This window comes from Ciconia boyciana, chromosome 7 (assembly GCF_034638445.1).
Source record: "Ciconia boyciana chromosome 7, ASM3463844v1, whole genome shotgun sequence".
In the NCBI taxonomy this organism is placed as follows: domain Eukaryota; kingdom Metazoa; phylum Chordata; class Aves; order Ciconiiformes; family Ciconiidae; genus Ciconia; species Ciconia boyciana.
Window position 1 is genome coordinate 3,825,202 of NC_132940.1, and position 20,803 is coordinate 3,846,004.

The window sequence follows — 20,803 nt, forward strand, 5'->3', positions numbered from 1 at the left end:
GCTGCACTGCAGTAGCAGACGCTACCAATGGAATAGGAAATACTGCAAACATGACAGTAAAGTCTACTGTTGTAGCATATAAAATCTTCACGTTCCTTTTTTTTTTTTTTTAAGTCAGCTTTGTCAGCACTATGTTAGTGCATAAGAGTGGAAGCCATCGTGACACACCGCTCTTGGCTCTTATATGAGCAGGTAAGATAATAAATGGATGGAAATTTTATACTACTGCTCTAAGCTACTATCAATGCGGTCATAAATAAGGTAAAACAAAATACAAGCAAATACCTCTGCATGTATTTTGTACAAATTGATCATTCTAGTTTCTATATTCAGCAGGACTTTAAGATAAAATACTTTATTTAAAAATACTTAATAACATTCATTTTATTTAGGAAGCAGAGAAACAATCTGAGCTGGCAGAGGAATTGCTAATTGCTTTGCCAGGAACCCTTCCTATGCACCCAGAAAACAACAAACTCCATTTTACATCATGAAAATCAGTAAATATCATGTCCAAGCTAATTTCTACATAGTATACCTACATCTACCCCGTAATCTTGCTCATTTTGGTGGTTCTAATATACCATTTCAGCACTAAAGATACGTTTGTATCCAGAGACAGGTAGACATATTTAGCAACAAGAAAATTTAGAATTTATTTTTATTACTGTGTTGCAGTTCTGGATGATCCTTTACGTATTGTCTTTTCTGGTCTAAAAAGAATGCATTTATCAATGTGAATTAATAAAAATTCTGCAAAACACTTGAGAACAGATGAAAATTCAAAAATATCCACATCTCTCTCTACGCAGGTCAGTATTGCAATACCATTGCCTATTACTCTGGTATCTGAGTTTCTCAATATCTTTAGTGCCTCATCCTCCCACAATAAACAGAATTATTTCTCAGAAAATAAGGGGAGAATTGAGGAAGAGAGTAAAGAAATCACTCAAGACCACACAGGAATTCTATGAAGAACAGATTTCAAGCTTGCCTTACACATTAGCCTACTTTTTTGTTTTGCTTCATTATAATAAAATGTGTTCTGCCTCCATACCTTACTTTCTTCACAAAGCTGAACCAACTACTTAAGACTACTAATAACGTAGCATTCCTATTTCATATCCAAGGTAACCCAAGGTATTTTAATGGCATAGTAAATTTGATAAGGCAGTCTGGGAACTGCATGAGTAAGTGCTATGCATATGCTTACTGTTCACAATACAATTAGGATACAGTTAGCTGTTAGAGTCTTTTTCAGAGGGAATCCAGCCTGAAGTCTATCCGATACTTCAGTCGTATCTGAAGGACATACTATTTTTTTACTTTAAAACATCATTTCCTGTCCGTATAAGCTTAAGCTGAACCAAAAGAGTAACCAAATACCTGTGGTGCTTCAAGTATTATTGAGAAATTAATATTATCTATTGGTTCTGGAGATTCAGGGCTGGTTTTAATGTTGCTGGAATCCACACTGTGCATGTTCTCCTCCTCTTTGCTTTCTCCCTAAGAAAGGCAATCAAAATGATGAGTCAGGAAAACAAACAAAAAAATTCCCACATTTTTCAATAAACTAAAAAGGAAAGGGAGAACCAGCCATTAGAAAAGAGATGGGAAAAAGTTACAGAATTATAAAAAAGGAAAGTTATAAATGGAGAAGACAAAGACAACAGCTTTTATTCTTTGAAGATATTAGTACAGATACAATAAAAAAAATAGAGAGAGATGTGTAGGAAAGAAATACAAGGATATGAACAATGAAATATCACTTTTTAGAAAAGGAAAGAATATTTTTAAAAGCCTTCCTACATTCCTATTTCACCACTCCTCTAGCAGTTTGAGTTACAAGCACTTTCTATTAGATGGTGCTTTGCTTTAATTAATTTTGCCTGGGTGCCCTTGATGAACAATACTGCAGTGTTCTCAAGTAAACTACTGTCTGTTCCAAAGCCCTGATTCTAGAAGAAGGAAATTCTACTTGAATTTACAGTCTTGACTTCAAACAGATTAAGTTTCTTTGATGTCAGTGGAGCTCAAGCAAGCACTTAGCAGCGTCTTAGAGTGAAACAGACTTCAGCACATATTTAACTGATTTGCTGAATTGCTCGAACCACGTTACACCTATGCATAGGGCCAGTGCGCATAGGTTTGCCCAGACACGTCTTCTGATTCCACATGGATGTTCTTTCAGGAGGAACTTGAGAACTCTGGTTTTCCAGTCAGACCTTTTGGACATTGAGCTGCTCATTCGCCAGCTAGCCAGGATTTCTGGACACGTCGAGGTGTATGCATAGCAATATGTTGCTCTCCACATGCGTACATACTTCTATACTGAATTTCCCCGCTCCCCCCAGTACAACAACCCAGTCTACACATGTCATAGAATCAAATAGAAAAAAGTTAAAAATCAGTCCTTACCACCAAAGGCTTGCAGATTCCAAGAGAAACTGTACCTGGGGGTACAGATTTCAACACTTCCACCGCCTCTGCTAAAGTAGCGCTGTCCAAATATTTCTCATTTACAAACACCAAGCGGTCACCCGGTAAAAGCTCGCCCCCACGTTCGGCTACTCCGCCTGCCACCAAGGAGCTGATCACAATGGCTGTTCTTGTTGGATCTAGGGGATCCTGGGGGGGGAAAAAAGAGTAAATTAAAAAAAAAAAAAGTCAAAGCCCCCAGAAAGATGATGTTTATTTTGAGTATGTAAAGACCACTTAAGCACGTTCATCATCTAATGCTACAGAACTGAAGCTTGCTGAGACGTTCAAAAGGACTGTCTACTAATACTGCCAAGGCTTAAAGTTTACAAAAAGAAAGGTTTGCAGCAGGAAGATATTCTGTCACTGGCCTAATCCATTAAGAAATTTTAGGATCTGAAAGCTGACTGATACCCTACCTGCCCTCTTCTTACATACAGAGAAATGGCCAGGCCAACCTGCAAATAGAAAAACAACACTGGCACTCTTCCACAAGCCTCCATCCAGCCTGTTACGTGCTAATGTTACATAAAATAACCATTCTGCATGCCATTCCAGAGCTTCCTAGCAGCAAAATTGATGTTAAAAGAAATCATTGCAAGATTAGAAATTTAATTAAAAATATTATTAAATTAAAATTAAAAATCAAACCCCAAACATTCAAGAAATAGCAGTATACATTTGCTGTATTACTGCAGTGTTCCTGCTTTGTCAAATCTGCATGACAAGTTATAAAAGACATTTTCTCCACCCATGAAGCTTCCTTAACAGAGAATACAGGGGACAGCAACAGAAGAGTAACTAAGATTATTACTGAAGGCAAGGAACACTGTAGTGGTATATACAGAGGAATGTGAAGTAGAAAATACTATACACATTGGAAAGGCTGTAAACTGATGCAAAGATACTCACTTCACTTAATTTTTTTTTACTGGTATTAGCCTTTGTGTTGTATCATGTACCATTTCTATCATGCATTCAGCCTTTTAAAAATTCATCCTCAATCCAATGAAATGATCATATGTTATTATATAGTGGCAGAAAGCTAAACAAAATTAATTTATGAGGGGTTTTTTTGTTTCTTTGTTTGTTTTTTTAAGATTAGAATTAGCCTTTCTCCCCCTTGCTAAGGGCTCATAAAGTTCAGAAATGCTCCTTGTATGCACCAGGTCTTCAAATGCATAATCATGTACTATTTTTCCCTCAGGACTTGCATCTTATTCAGGGCACGGGAGGGATTAAAAAAAAAAGGGCAAAATTCAAATCACAAAGACCACCATGAATTCAGCACCTCATTGTTAATTTGAAAACAGGAATGCTTTTTTAACTCTTTATTTTGATATAACTATACACTGCTTTCCAAGGGAACATGTTTTTTTAAGGTATGTGCAAACATATGAGGCAATGAATGTAATATCTGTAAATGGCTGAAATTAAAGAACTGAAATTAGAGTTCAGCAGGAAGAGCCATGCTGAAGCTGAATTCAAGTAAATAGATATTACTAACAATTCTCTCCTGTTCTACTGCTTAATCCTGCCATTTTATAATCTTCCCAAACACTGCGTAGCCGCATTGTACAGAAGAGGCTTCCTTGTGAGTCTCATGTCTTGATAATCAAGCCCAGCAACCTCCCTCTGCTGCGCTATGGTGTTCTGCCTACTGAACCCGTGCCAATATGCTTGGGCTGTCCGACTGTTTATGCTCAAACCTGCCTCACACAATGCCAAGGGGAAAGGATTTCATTTGTTTCAAATGGCAAGCTATCCATGTTCTGCATAGGCTTTGGAAATTTTTAGAAACCGAACAAATGCAGGAAGTCCAGAAGAAGAATCCAAAGGATTCCAAGATGTAAAAAAAGAGGTTTTGCTTTAAGAGTGTTGAATTTTGAAAATGTAAAGTTACTGCTGCCCTTTGTGTAGGGAGTCAGCTTTGCCTGCCCTTGCCGACAAAACCATGTGCCTAACCATCCTGATGACAGCCGACCACAGAACAAACACTCCGTTTGACACAGACTTTTCAGATGTTTTTAATTTTTGGGTTTGCTCCAATGCAAAATAAAAATAACCTTTTGGACTTCTTTGCAAAACCAGGGTTGTGTTGAGACAGCCATTTTCGAGCAAGTAAGGCACCGTTCACATTAGGAAGGCTTTGCTAATAGAACTAAACCAGCAAGTTTTCCTATCATGGGCTCATCTTGCCATGGCAAGCAAGGTTTATGCTGGTTCCCTAAATGGGTGAACGCTCTCTCAGCAAAACTACACCTTTGCTGACACAACAGCTTTTATACTATGACTTTTGCTGGCTTAGCTATATCGATAAAAAATGAACAAAACAAAACCCGCGCTCGTCCTTACTGATGCAGATAAGCTGACAAAAATTTGCAAGTGAATGACTGGCCCAGTAATTATGGCGCTGGCTGAGAATGTGGGAGAACCAGGCTCAAATCCCTGCTCTGTCTGATCCAAAGCTGTTCTTTTTTGGGTTCCAGATCAGAACCGCTTAAGTAGGACATGAGAATCTCACCATTAGTTTCTCCTATGCAGATATTCAAGGTCAGTGGCCTAACTACCACATTTCTGATGAGAAACAGTCCTGTTTCAACTTAAGTTTTCACTGCAATAAAACATTTTGGCTTCAATAAATCATCATGTTTTGGTAGGAGATAATTTAGCCGAAAAAGTGTTCCAACCAGCTCTAATCTTCATGCTAAAAATGAAGATGGAGTTCCTGCAAACACACACCGTTCCTATGCAGTAAAGTTTCAAGAACAACACGGTTTTCACTGCTACTTTTCAACATGCACGAGCATAAGCCATGTATTGGAATTGCTTCATGAAGAGCAGCAGCAGCAATCTTAAAAAAGGGGCCCATATTAAAAACCGTTGATCAGGCAAATACAAAACAGGGGTTATAATTACACTGCTGTTTTCAAGCAGAGGGAGCTATTGTACAGGAAGAGCAATATAAACTACACAGTGACAGGGCTAAGCCAGTAACGCGAGCAGTGCTGTAAAACCCTGAGCGTTTGTTAGCAGCGACTGTGAATTGCAATGCGATTGCCATGAGGAACGCAACAAAAGCCGCATGTGAAGACACAGACCTACTGAATCTCAAGGTGTAATCATTAATACATATTCTCTATAATTCAACATGAAGGTGATTGCAATGGTGGATCGCACTGTGCTTTTCTTAGCAAAACAAAAGGAACAATGTTTTTTGGAAACCCTGCCTTACGATTTACACTCAAACCCAAACGCACCCTAAAGAACAACACCTGGTAAAACAAGACGGCAAACACTGAATTCACATTCACATCTTGTAAATGGTGAGTGCAACCGGACCGCGTAGGTTGTTGTCTTGTTTCTGAAAGAAAGCAGTGCTAGCAGCAGGCTGAAAAACAGATTCTTACCTTCTATACTAACTGCAAAAGGCAACTTCACTCCCGCAGTGCCCTGACAGACTTTGGGGCCACCTCCACGTTAACTGACCAGCTAGAGCCATTCGAGGTTAAAAAACAGCACTAACTGTGACTGCACACCTCCCCTAAGGCTCTTGATTCATTTTACTTGGCTCCCATTAAGCCAGATAATAGTGATTTTTAGTCACCAGCAGTCAGGACCAGATTTCAGTCTCTGCTTTAAAGTGAAAGGCTCATTTACTTGGATGGAGTTTACAGGCTGGGAAGAAACCCCCTCCCCAAACCCAGAGCTAAGATGTTGCTGTAACGGTACTCGGCTAGAATACAGAAGTGACTCAACTTCAAGTTTAAGAAATGATTATCCTTCCACATGACTTTGCATTATACCAGAGGGAGTGTGCGCAGGACAGCCCCATGCAATTTGGTCATCTTAAAATGGGCATGAACTGGGCTTGGTACATTTAAAGAGGAACTTTTAACTTCAGTTTACTGAAGGATTCTTTTACACAAATGAATCATTTATGAACAATGAGGAAAGGAATCGGACAGCAAAGTAAGGCTATCAAGAGACAAAACCTCTTAACTCATGAGCACTGATACAAATTCTTTTTAAAAAAAAAGAATTGCATGTAAAAAAGTTTGCCACTTGTATAAATGATGAAAGTTGACCGCTGCCATGCACCAGCAGCAGCCCAGGATGCTGGCCTCCAGGTAACCCTTTGAGGAACTAGTATGTTGTAGCTGTTGTCTTTTCCTTTGTGCTCGAGCCAGCCACAGAGTATATGAACTTGTTTGAAATAGTCACAATTTATTCATACTTAGCACACCATATATTTAACTACGTTGAACCATAGGTTTTCCCTTCCCCCCTACTGCTCCTCATCAAAATCCACAAACGTTTCCTGGAGTCCAGGTGTCAAATTTTTCTTCTTATTTTCAGAGCCTCATTTGTTCTGGATTCATTTAGCAGTGCAAAGAGTCAAGCAGGGGCCACTGCAGTTGCTGCCTCTGGGATCCCTGGATTCGGAGCAGTATGGAGTCTCTTAAAAACCTGAGCTCTGCTAAAACGTTAAGAGTCCCAGGAGCGCCAAGTTAACAGAGTCCTACGTGCAATGCTGCTGGAGCGCGTAACTTTATTGCGGCTTCAAGTGAGGGATTCGAGCTTGCCACGGGCACCAAAGATTCACACTCAGTTAGCTATCAGAGGTCCTTCGGAAGCAAGCCTGGAAATGCAAGCAATACAGCTTACCTCTGTCCATCACACTGGAAAATTAACATGATAACAACCGACTGACTCTCGCAGCGTCCTTACCAAAGCGTCAGGTTTCTGCAGCAGCCAAGAGAGGGCACTCCAGGCCAGCCCAGCTCCCGCGCTGCCGCAGCCGCCCCACGCTCCCAGCCCGTCCCCGCCGCCCGGGCGAGCCCTGGCTGCGCGCAGGGGCCGGGGAGCAGCCGGTCTCTCCTGTGCCCTAGACCGCAGCTATAACTCCATTGGATGCAAGCAGCTACCACGTTTTCTGGGGTTTTGTTTGTGTTTTCCTTTTTTAAAGGCTCCTACGAAAATGTAAGACAAAGCTGCGGGTGACTGACATTTACTGTGCAAAGTCACTCTCACTTAGTTACAGGCTATATTAGTTTTGGCATCGCTTAAGATCTAAATTCAGCTAGCCTGACTTCCTAGAATATTTTAGCTTTCTTCAAGCAACAAACTGCCTGCTGCCACAAAAACACTCCTCTGAAAACACACATCAAAAATAGCATGGCAAAGGATCCCAGAAGAAACAGTTTGAAACTTTTTTCCCTGTACCAATTTTGATTTATCAGAACAATTTTACCAGTGCCAATTTGTATACTGCAGGTTTTTGCGAGAGCGCCAAAACAAACACATGTTAGAGCTCAGAGGTCAGAGCAACCCAGCTTCATTACATTTTGCATGGGACCACTTCCAGGTCTAACATACATATCCATATTTAAAACTCTTCAGTTTGCAAGTGAATAAGATACCAGACTGAAAGACTCTTAAACACAACACTGCAGCATACTGTACAAGGAACATACACTCATCAACAAGGAAAAGGACCAAATGCATTTTGTGTTCGTCTTACTATTATGTAGAACAAAGGCAGAACTGCGCATGAATTTACCTGTATGCTCAGTATTGTGAAATTACTCAAAATACTCATCCGTGCTCTCATTTTGTGAAGTGCCACTCGTTCCCTTTGCAGAGCCACCCTCCACATACACACCAACAATGCCAACAGCATGCAAGTCAAGAACGATAAACAACCCGCAGCCTTTTCAAAGGCACCAAGTACTTCCCGACAGAAGGGGAAGAGAGGAAGAGCCAGCTGTGAGTGAGGTCCAATTCCCTCCTTAAGGTGGCCTCAATTTAGGATTGAGACTCAAGGTCCAAACCTTCTGTTCATTCACTCCAACATATTTACAGGAGTTGGCCGTAGGAATTGCCAAAGGTACTCTAAAGCCTGAAAAAACATTCCTGAGAAAGTGCTCAACTAGTTTTCGTTAGATCCACTGCATGGGCAATCAGACTGAAATTCAAAGCGTTTAAGACTTGTTTCTGCCTCTTCCACTCGTATTAGATTGCAGTCAGCAGGACTACTTAGAAGACGACTACACAACGCACAGCCTCTGGCTGTACCAAAGAAATAAACTACCGGCTGATGTGCTGAAGTAACACAAACTTAAATACAGAACGGTATTCAAGGAGGAACGCTGAACTTTTCTGTGATGTAAGGCAAAGCACTGGAAATAAAACATAAGTATTTATTGATCTGCAGTGAGGGAATAAAGCAATGAATTTCAGAAGCTCTAGTGTGCAGCCAGCATTAATCAAAACTTCTGTTGTGGGAAATGTCAGCAAAGAAACAGGAATTCACAGGGAAAGGAAAAACCATAAACAAAACATACAGAGCCACACCCAGAGGAGGAGAGAGAACAGCAAGGTACGAGGAGGTGGCACAATGGGTTTCCCACACTGGGCTTTCATCATCTGTGATCTGAAATCATATCAGTCTTCTACAGCAAGAATGAACACGGTGGCCAGCAATTACTCAAACCCGCGTAGGTCTGGCAGAGCTGGCAAGCGCTACCAGTCAATGTTCATCTGCTGCGGAAGAGGGATATGCAGCAGATAGTTGGGACGAAAGCGCCTCCAGGGAATGATCAAAAGAAAAAGATCTTACACACTACTGCTATTCTCAATAAAAAGATCAAAGATAGCCACTGACTATGGTAGTTTTGAAAGTGTCACTATGCACTGGACTCAGGTGCACGTCACTATCTTTTAATTTATCAAACTTCTCAATCAACCTAAGGTTTCATCCGCCTTTCATATTTGCTCTCAACAGAGCTAAAGTCACAGGGATTACATTCATTAGACTCTCTTAATATCTTATACTTTCAGACTTTCCAGCTCCAGAAAAAACACACTGAATGCTGACTACAGGGAAAAGCCACAGAGATAAGAAAAAAAGCCCTGAACTCATAAGGAAATGGAGGAAAGCCACTGTGTGATGAGATAAAGAAAGGATAGAGATGTGTGGGAATAAAGAAAAAAATACTGACGAGCCAAGGGATAAAGTATAAATGGTATCACCTACACAACCTACGCTCAGTGGTCTTAACGCACATTCTGGGTTTGATCAGCTTTCAGATTCAAATAATCCCTGAAGTAAAAAATCCACGAAGACAGCCCAGCAGGCACTTCCACCAGTTAGGTGTGCTGGCCCCAACACTGTTAGCAGTCTGTGGAAGTGCAGTACGTGTTTTCACACAAACCAGAGCTCTCCTCTGCATGGAGAGCTTGCATCATAAACAGCGAACACATGAATTACAGAGGATTTGCTACAGACAAAGCTGCAAAAGAAAGTGGGGAGACAGGACAGGCTGTTTTTTTGCAACAAGGATCTGCAAACAGTGACTAGGCCCAAAGACGACTTGCAACAGTATGGATGGTGGAGAAGACAGAAGGGTAGGCAAAAAGGTTGCAGATAATTTTAAGGCTACTGCGAAACACGGTGAGAACAGACAGAAAAACTCCAAGTGCAACAGTACTATTTGGATTTGGGGAGCAGCATCTTCCAGAAGGGTGAGGTATTAAGAAAACAGAATACCTCATAACTTCCATGAGTTTTCAGAATGCTTCATGCTTATCCATCAGCACCAATGTCAAATCTCATCGGTTCAGAACAACAGATTTGGAGCTGTCTGGGTTGAGCTTTTACACACCCATTGCTCCACCATCTCCACATGCTCATTGAAAGACTAGTGCAGCTTTTAGATAAGCAGCAGCACTCAGTTGCACAGTTTCCTCTAGTCTCATCTACATTATCTTACCCTTGCTGAGATTTGCCAAGTGTTTAACAGAAAATCTAGCTACAGTTTTGTCCCTTTAAATTCTCGCCTTCTCTGGCAGGCAGGAGACATCTGTGGAATAATAATGAATTTCTTTGGTTTGGGGTTTTTTGTTTTTAGTAAAAGCTATTCTTCCTAGCAGGAAATGAAAAAGAACAACCAGATTGTAGAATTTGGGGGAATAGGGAAAACATTTCTAAAAGTTAATAATAATACTGCTTAGCATTTATTTCAAGGATATGCGACAAACCAAAGAAAAACAGATGTTCTCAGTAATGCTCCAGTTTTTCTGCAAACTCAGGTATTGTCCAGAGCACCGGCTGTTGCAGCTCACAAAAGACAGGAGGGCCGCCCCTAGGATATGCCACTCCACTCTGTACATGAGACTCCTTCCTCACTTCTCACTTAAAGGGTCAGACTGATGACCCCCCCCAAACCCAGCGTCACGGCATACCCAAGCCCTAACGTGACTTCCTGCATCCAAGTTCTCCAGCTTCTCTACCTCAGCAAGCTATTCCTGTGTATCTGTCTGTATCTCATGCTGGGATACACAGTCTCTTTGATTTCTTATTAAAGTGGTTTCTGGTCTCCCAATGCTTTTAGTACTGCTGCACTGAGGTTTTGGAAACCACTAATCACGAACACCCTAGAAACTTTACCAGGAATGTGCTCAGTTGCATTCACCAGCTCTTCAGTCCTGAAAGGTAGTATTAAGCTGAACTCCAAGAGAATTTTTCAAAAAGCTACATTGAATGAAATTCATGACACTCTATTAAGAATTATTTTACAAATGAAACAGCTTAATATGATTTAAAGGATGCAGAACTTTCCCATAGGGGGAGAGAAGCAAATCCTCCGTGAGACGAGTACCAACACAGCTGGTACTGAGGCTCACAGAACTTTGATGTTAATGAATGTGGATGGGTTGTAGAGATGGGAGAAAAGCTGCCTTTATCAGTTTTCCCAGTACCAAGCTGATAGCCATTGTAAAACTGCTTTTTAATACAGCTGTGCAGCTTTTGCCAGTAAGCCACAGGTTTCCATCACATGATCAGGTGAAAATGTGCTTAACAAGGACGTGAATATGCTTCTTTGTTCATAACAAACTTATCACAAGACAGACAAAGCTCAAATTATCACAAGAGGGCAAACGTTTAGCTAGCAACATGTCAAAGCACTCCAGCCCATATCTCACTGTTTAACAGTTCAAAAAAGAAAAATATATAATCTAGTTGAATACCACCTTCTCCAAATAAGTAGTCAGTTTGCTTTTTTGTAACTCTACATCTGGAGCCTGTTTGTTTGGGGCATAAAGAAAAGAGGAGAGATATTTGGAGACACTTAAATTGCTTCACTTCCTGCCGTGAATGACTATGCAGTGATTTTGTCATAAAAAAGAAAACAATTGTTTCCCATGCTCCCTGAGAGAAGGACAAAACATAACCTGCTGAATGTGCAGCAAAAAACTACTTCAGTTCAACAGTAAGAAAAACTGCTAATGATAATGAAGATAAGTCCAGGAATAAGGCAGCTGTGGAGTCCCTATCGCTAGACTACAGTAAGAACCCCTTAAGCACTGACCCAGGCTGATGAAGGCGGGCACGCTTCATGCTGTTTCAGGTCTGCGTAACACGAAGCTCATACAGTGCTGATATGCCTGTTACTGATTCCATGGATGGGTAGATATTTACACTCACATTGGCAAGGACCGCTTGGAGCAGGGGAGCCCATGAGCTCCTACAGCCCCACAGGTCTATAGGGCAGCCGGGTACTGTGCAAAAGCACCCGGGCTCTGGGGACTTACCTTTCAAGCACGGATGGAGAGAAGCAGCATCTCACAGGCATTCCTAAGAGCTATGTAAAATGTCAACCCTCTCTATTCCAACCCTCGCCCCCTCCAGTTTCACGCACTTTAAAACAGCTGCTTTAAAATACTCTGACTTCAAAGCACAGTAAATTAAGCTCCACATAAAGTCCATTCAGCTTTTTGTTTAATTTGATAAAAGCTCATCAGACCATTCAAGTTACCTTCTGGTCAATACTGCCTCAAGAAATCTGCAATTCAGCTACCTGTGGTTTTTCCAATATTTCTGTAAAACATTACTGACAGAATCTGTTGCTCTGCATGCATCAGGTCTTTGGTAAACACTGTTTCAGGGCCACTCAAAGTACCTTTTGTACTATTGTGATCTCTTCTTTTCCTCTAGAAGTCTTCATCTTGTGTGATTTTTCTTTCCTCTTCCTCTAACGCCCTGGGATCACTCTCGTTTTTATACAGCATTTCGCCTCTATTTTAACCTGATGGCATACCATGCCCTCTTCCGTTTTAATTTCTTTCTAAGAAAAAGGATTGGTCTCAATAACAACGGCTTAGCTCTTGACTTGCTGGCTAGGAGGTTAAGCTAGATACTTTCATGTCTATTGACAAAGAACAATAAACACTCTTACTGTAGCCCCTTGCATCACAGATGATCCCAAAGCACTCTACAAACAGTGTACTGGGTCCCTCATTCACCATCAAAACATACTTGCCGCTAACTGTGCCAGCAACACTACATAAAAGTTAGTTAAGAGGTGAAAAAGAGAGCAACTTCTCCAAGTGAAATTACAAGGAAATTAAGGGAGGTAGAGTATATTACTTCACAGAGAAGTTGGCCAGAAGACTGAACAACACACCTTTTTAATGGCCAAAAGGGGGGGCAGGGTCCCTGTTCAAGATAGAATCACCAGCAATGTACTGCTGCTCCTCAGGTCTCTGCTGAGCACGATGCGTTATCAGCTGAAGAAAGCACACCGCACGCGGAGCCTATCGGCATAGCTGCTGCTGCCTCTCCTTCTGCAGGCTTTTCATCTAAGCATTATCAAGAATAAGCAATGCCTAGCCTAAGAGCTTTGACAAGATCCCAACACAGTGGTGACAATAGAAAAATACAGGGAAGATTTCATTTTAAGACCTCTTCAATGTTTCTTATTTAAATAAGCCGTCACACTGGGAGAAAAAAAAAATCCAGTGAAACCCGTCATTTCAAGAATACACAGGATCCCCATCCACCTCCCCTCTTGCTAAGTATTGACCTTGCTAGCAGAGCAGCAGTCTCAAAGATTTTAGATTTCCTACCACGTAATTACAAATTAGGACATTCAGCAAAGGGGAAAAAAGGTTTTTTTATACATAGTGATCATGGGAAGCTGAACAGTATCCTATATAAATACAGTCCTGTTATAGCAAAGAGGTTAAGTCTACTCTATTTCTCTAATGGTATCCCAAAATTTTAGGAACGTGTGTACAGGCCTTCCAAGAGGACCTTATTAAAAAAAGAAGGCAGCTCTGTTTTAAGCATTTAAATCCCTAAAGACAGACAAAAGAAAACACAGGACAAAGTAAAAATACTATTGATTATGCATAATTGGTATAATTAATTTGTAATTAGTTCATTAAAATATATAGGCATTGGAATTATGCTTGTACATTTCTGGGAATATCCTGCAAGTCACTTGGGATACGCTTATCATTTATTTGATAGATGAAACATTATTAGAAAGACAGCCCATTAAAAATTAATATACCAGAGTAATAATTTCTCAATCTCAGCATTCAGTTTTCTATGTACTTCTACTCAGATTCCTATTCTACCTCACAAAGAGTTTTTATTAATACTGTTTTTCAGAGCGTGACTTGGGAAGCACAGCATTTTAGACAACTGAGGCACAATAATATCCTTTACACCAAGTACGTAGTCAGTTTTGAGAAAACAAAATGACAAATACTATAAATTATATACCATGAGAGTATTCAGCACCACATCTAATTCTATAATCAAAGTTAAGATGGAAAGGTAAAAAGCCTCGCACTTCAAAACAAATACCAAACATGAATGGAAAGCAGTAGGAAGAAACTTCCACAGCACCGTAAGCAGCCTTGTCCCTAATTGCTTAGCATTCTTCCACTTCTGCAGCACATCTGGCATTGCTCACTGTCATCAATGAACATGTCTGTATGAGCAGGATTTCAGGGATTCTTAAATACTGCAGATAAGTCACCAGTCTCTCACAAGAAGCAACTGAAATGGGCTGGTATACACTGGTACTGCAGTAGCATTTTAAAGATGTTATCATACCTTGATGTGGGGGGAAAGTAAGATGAAATTGTGCATCTCCGTTTTTTTTTTCTGTAATGTTACTTCACTGTTCCTACTGAACTTTCTTAAGTCCTACCAATATTTGTGAAGTGCCATTTCAACCAACAGCTACAGAAATAATTTGATCTTAAAAACCCAGAATATCCAACCTCCAAGTTAGGTACGTAATGCCAAAGTTCCCTTAAACTTCTGTAACGGACAGAGAGAGTCAGTCCTTATGTGTGTAATTACAAGCACCACGAATAGGCCTTCTGCTCAGAATCACCTCTTAAAAATGATTTTCCTCCCCACCCTACTTCCATCAACACCGATGGGAGCCTAGAAATGTTGGTCTCTCACAGATGCACCTGATGCACTGAGCCATGAAGCTAGGCCATGTGAATACCCATCTTCATTAAAAAAAAAAAAATAAAAAAATTTTAAAATCATATGATTACTCAAAAAGAGCAAAATCAACAGAGGATATATAGCACAAATAGTGTCATTTGCTATTATAAGGCTTGAATCTTTTCTTGCAAAACAAAGAGTATGTGCCTAAAAAAAAAAAAAAAAAACACCACCAAAAAAACCCCCCAAAAAAACAACCACTTTCATTTTTTAAAGAAGGGTAAAATTGCAGAAAGAAATGCAGAAAACAGAGTTACGTCTCCAGGTCCTTTAAGCCACAATTAAACACTTCACTGTAATTTTGTGCTTCTCAGCAAATCTGCTTTAAGAATTCTGAACAGTCTCCCAGGAACCACATACTTTTTTTTTTTCCCCCACCGCCAATCTAGCATGGACAATTATTTATTTTCTTTGCCCTGCACTCAAGAACGTGATGGATGTATTTACATAAACACACACACAGTCACAAATATCTCTATATAAAAATTAATCTGCAGATGATGAAAAGTGTAAAAGATCTAAGAGGCAAATCCCAAACAAAAGAGCATACTTTATACATAAATATCTTGAAATTATAAAGATCTGAGATTAAGTGGTTTACCACTCATTTAGAATTGATTAGAATGTATTTAAATTTAGCTGAAAGTACCACAACATTGCTCATGTATTTGCATCTGCGAATAAGTAAATAAAAAGCCTGTTATTAAAGCCTTCATTAATTCTGATTATATGAGAACTTAAAAGCAAATCTGTGTATTACTGCTCTGTAAAGACTCCTAGCAACTCTACAGTAAAGCTGGCACTGCAACACAACATGTGTCAGCGAAAATGACTAACAGGATCTATTTTCAGTAATCTTAAATCACACGGGTAAAATATAGAATTAATGGTTTTGCATAATACTTCAAATGTTTTTTTATTCTAATTCATTCCCAATTCATGCCTTATTGTATCAAAAAGTGAATTTTATATCACTTGACATTTATGCACAACAGTTGAACACACTTTATTAAACTACAATGTTTAGGCAGTATTCAGATGTGATGTGTATATTATTATGAAAAGTGATCCAGCTATTTTATTTCCTTTTAAATATGATAGCTAGAGGTTTAAAAATATATCATGCTGACTAGAAACATGAAGAACATTTCATTCTGACTACAGATTTTGAGAGTTTCTATATATTTAATGGAAGCCAATATTTTTGAAAGAAGGATTCATTAATTTTAGTAGAATTTTCCCCCAACTAAAGACCTCCCTGTTGATTTCTAAGGAGTTTAACAATTAAGTTAAACAATTTAGTTAACCAAAATGGTTCTTCTTGGAGAAATCAAGTTTTAAGCTATGAATGACTTCTAAAAGTCAACTTCCTCCCCTACCCCCACCCCAAAAATTCTACCCATATCTCTGGCATAATGGTTTAATAGTTTAAGCAGAGAAGCATAACTGAAAAATTATTAATTAGGTTCTTCAATCTCTATTCTTATACTAATAAATTAAATGTATTAAAACAAATGTGTTTACAGAAAACTTGAGTTTGCAACAGCGATTCACCTGTGAGCCCTGACGTTCCCTTTTCAATGTGAAGGACAGTCCTGGTAAAGCTACTTCTGCAAACTCTACTTTCATGGATCGATTCAAAGCCCGAGTGAATCTTTCCATGACTTGAGTGGGACCATAGATCGCAGACCAGCACGGGTCTATACTCCAGTTATAAACAAAAGGTGATTTGGGGCAGTTAGGGGAGAAAAAGCAAAAGACTCATTAAATTTGGTACATAGGAAATTATGTTGCCATACCTAAGAAAGTTTGCTTGCCACTCTCATAGTTGAAAAGTCATTCCAAGTTAAAACAAAATAAAACAAAAACCAATGTCCCCCCAACATTTAGCCATTAAACTCAGAGTTATGAGGTGGAGTTTGATTAAAGATTTTGCACTTTATCACGTCCAATGATCAGACTGGTTTAGAACAAGCTCTACACTATACTTTATAGAGCTGGCCTCAGAGTAAATTACTTTTCCCTACACAGTTTCTAGGCCCAAGTGCTGAGTCAATTACCCAGTAATCAACAACACAAAACATTTTAAGGCACCATACAAGACAAAGGATCAAAGGGATTTTTAGTATTTTTACAGAAAAGTATACCTGATAGTCTAAAATGCTGAATCCTAAACCATTTCTGTCTTTCTCCAGTTCAATAACCTTCACATCAGGAGACCATAATGCTAATTCCCCTTCTTCCTCCTCAGGATTAATGTCTTCCTTGGGTTTCACCTGAAAAATAAAAGCTCTAGTTCAAGTACTATTCTTTCAGTTCTTTACAAACAGTATTCCTTCAATATTTTGATTATTAATGGCTCATACATGCCCTAAAATATGACCTTTTATGGAATTACAACTTCATTGAACATCATGTGTCCAGTTTTCTCCGGCTTGCTGCCTTGGATACTCCGCTGGGACTATGCCTACGTGTTTTGAGCATCGGAGCCCAACCTGGCATACAAATACCCATGTATTAGTTAATTTAGTTGTTATAATATTACTAACCTGTTACATGTTGATGAACTTCAGCTGTCCCATTAGATGCATAAAGGAAAAATAAATATCTTAGCATAAAAGATTTAACCACAGACAGCTAATAGAAAGACCAGATGATCAGGCATGTGTGATACTTGTGACATTAAATATGCAAACAAAAATTTCTTATATTGTAACTATACAAATAGTATCTAATTTGAAAAAGAAGTTTCTTTCACAATTTTTGTACTAAGTTATAAAAGAAAGAGGTATAGTTACCAATTTTGTTGGGTAAGGACAGCTTCATAAATACATATTCCAAAAAGACATCTTTTGTCATCTAACTGAAATTGCATGTTTTAATGTTACTGCTATTTTATCAATACAATCTTTACAAAATATCAATGTATGGTGTCCCAAGAAAAACGTTAAAATCTTGTACCATTAACTTCACACTGACTTAACTTTATTTCTTTGGACAAATACACCTATTACACAAAGCACTGCCATGAGGCAGAAGGAAGACATTTTTCTTCCACACACTCTTTCTTGATACTTTTGACAAAAGAAAGCAGAAATATTGTGAGATTGCTCTAAGGAGAAAGCAACCCCTGTTCACTCAATATCACCTTATGGCAAAGATGTGCAACTGACAGGACGCACATCGAAAATGTTCAGTAAAGTGCAACATCAAAACACAGAGTGGAACACATTCTATTGCAACAGAAAGGGCCTTTTACATAAAGGAGTAATACCATACACCCTATTCTTCCATCAAATATCCGTATTTCTTGTTTAACTCTCCACCGTAGGGGAAATTAGATCAGAAAATATCAGAAAAGATGAGAAGTCAAGGTGTAAATACTTTTTATAAATAGGAACAACCATTACAAGTGTCAAGCTTTAGTTTGAGACTTTAAAGCTTCTGCAATGGAAAGAAACATTAAGTTTCATTTTTTTCCAGTTCTATAAAAACCTACTCAGAACATGGAAGTAATCAGCTAATGGTGGCAAGGATGTGATTTAGTATAATTCAGAGCTCTCACTCACCTATTAAGTGTAAGAATGATGAATGGGATGTACGTAGTCAGCATGCTAGCTTGGTGATTTACCTACCTTGTATTTATAGTACAATGAAGTTTCTCATGACCAACCTGTATAAACTGTAGTAAAAGTACCAGTGTTGCAAACATGAACTATCTTTCACTGAAACACCAGCTGTCCTTTACGAGCCCAAAGTGAATGGCAAAGGCAGCTTTATGTGACAATTTAATACAAAACTGCCTCATATAACTATATATTTTAGGAAATGTTATTTAAGGCTGAAAAGTGGTCTGGATCAAACAGCAAAAGGAAAACAGAAACCCTGTCTTTAGAAAGCTAAATCACTTTCTCAGAAATATATGCACTTTTTAAAAAAATTACTGTCCTTTTACACAACTGAATGACATGAGAGGTCTACCTTTTGTTCTGGAGGGGAAACTCCCACGGTGGGTTCATCCACAAGAGACTCACTGCCATCATCAAAGAGTCGCCGACAGCAAACCAATGTAAATGGGGGTGGCACTTCTTTTAGAAAAGTGATTGCCTCACGGCGTGATTTTCCATATAGCTGAACACCATTTACCTGCATAGAAGGGGAAACACACGTCCACGCTAAGACAATTAAAAGGATATCAACCAGATTCTTTTATTAATTTTTTTGCATACATGTCTTTCCCCGGCTGAATGTGAAAGTCTAATTTTACCTAGGGATTCTGACAAAGCTTGCATAGTTTTATTAAGGTATTCTTCTGAAGTATACATGCATTACTGTAAGACACAAACTTCATCTGCAAGATCTTGTGACTACTGGCTGCTACATCACGTCTCTGCTCTCTTCAGCTTCCTCTAACTTGTTTTCTGCTCACTACTTCTCCTAGCCTAAATCTTTCCTAGCATTGTTATTTCATTCTCACCTGTTTCTTTGTTTTGTGGTTTGTTTTTGGGGTTTTTTTTCAGCATTAGGCTTATGTGTTTGAATTTAAAAAGAAAAAAAATTAATTTTCCAAGATATTTTAAGAAAACACAGATTTTGAGCTCTAATCAAAAACTTGAAGTCAGAACTAGCACAGCTCTGTCAGTTTTTTAAAATGAACAAAATGGTTGAAACTAAAATAGATCCTACAGAAAACGTGCAAGAATGTTTATATAGTAAAAAAGAAACCAATCACAGTAAGCAATTAATCAGAAAACCCTGACAAGGGTCAAAGCTCACAACCCCATAATCTTTAGGTCCTGAGTGACAAAAGACGACCATAAGGCCATTGTTAATGGATGTTTTAAACCACAGACTTAAAAAAAAGAAAAAAAAGAAAAAAAAAGATAGGTAGATAGATAGATAATAATGCTGCTTTAAAAAATGGAATACTGCAGTTGTACTTCCTCAGGAAAATAAAACTACAGTGATTCATCCTCTTTTACCTATTTTATAACCTGCAATATCATGAGGATACATCTATTTGCACCATAACAGTATCCTTTAAATACGAGGAAAGCAGAACGTCAGTAAGTGTCATAGATGTGAACATCATTAAGCTGACGAGCAGTGCAGCCCCAAAAGAGCAAGGGTTTAACCCAATTAGTGCTATGGACTCAATCCCAACACCTCTTGTGTTTCAGGGATTTCTTTCAGGCTACCTCAAGTCTGCTCTCATGACCAAATGTCCAAAGTCGCTGGAGTGCAACCACTGGTTTAGGAATCCAGTACACATCATCCAAGTCCACTTCACAACATGAACCAAAGTACAGTAAGTGGGGATAATTGGAGATTCTCTTCAATACTTCACTCCATACCCAAACTGCAATGCTAATGTAGATGAACCCACATTTGATCCTAGAAAATATAGCACGTAAATATACAACATACATGTACACACCTCTGTACATGTGTACTTGAGGCAGAGCCCTGCCATATAGTTCCCAGATCTCCTTGTTCTTTAGAGGCACTCAGTCTTGTGCAAGACTACACAGCAATCCCACTTTAGTCACCATTTTCTTCCTGATCACCTCTATTTTTTCCCCACTTTTTCCTCTGTGCTTTTTACAGTGTAAATATAGCTTATACTGCTGGGAAACACAGAGTTCCTCTCCCACTATAACCCAGCCAAGGAGAAATGTTCAGAGTGGTGTAACTGGCCTCCAACACAGTAAGACGAACTGCTATGGGGTTTTTTTCTGTAAGAATTACAGCAACTGCTGAGCTATCAGGCTAATCCATTAGTTAATTATTAAGCAGAAGTATCTACGCGTAAGGATTTTTTAATGCATTGAGAGCAGCAGCGTGGTGGAAAGTTACCAGCACTTCTCAGCGTACTGTGATTGATGGAGAAGAGCTACCGCACACTCCCAAGCAGACTTGGGGACTCCCATTTCTCCTTTTCCAGCTGCCAGAAATCAGCCTCTAAACACGCAAGGTGCCAACACCCCATTCATTCACCACACCACT

At 39.2% G+C, this 20,803-nt stretch overlaps 1 protein-coding gene across 8 annotated transcripts in view; it reads right to left on the bottom strand.

Annotated features, from left to right (window-relative positions):
* The window catches only part of PATJ (PATJ crumbs cell polarity complex component), a 165,211-nt gene that overhangs the window by 106,270 nt on the left and 38,138 nt on the right, over window positions 1-20,803 (bottom strand). For all 8 annotated transcript variants that reach the window (XM_072868998.1, XM_072868999.1, XM_072869001.1 and 5 more), the window contains 4 exons: window positions 18,779-18,943; window positions 16,945-17,073; window positions 2,419-2,628; window positions 1,387-1,506 (listed from right to left, as the gene is read on the bottom strand). In XM_072868998.1, the coding sequence (XP_072725099.1) occupies window positions 1,387-1,506; window positions 2,419-2,628; window positions 16,945-17,073; window positions 18,779-18,943 (624 nt within the window). The remainder of the gene's footprint in view (window positions 1-1,386; window positions 1,507-2,418; window positions 2,629-16,944; window positions 17,074-18,778; window positions 18,944-20,803) is intronic.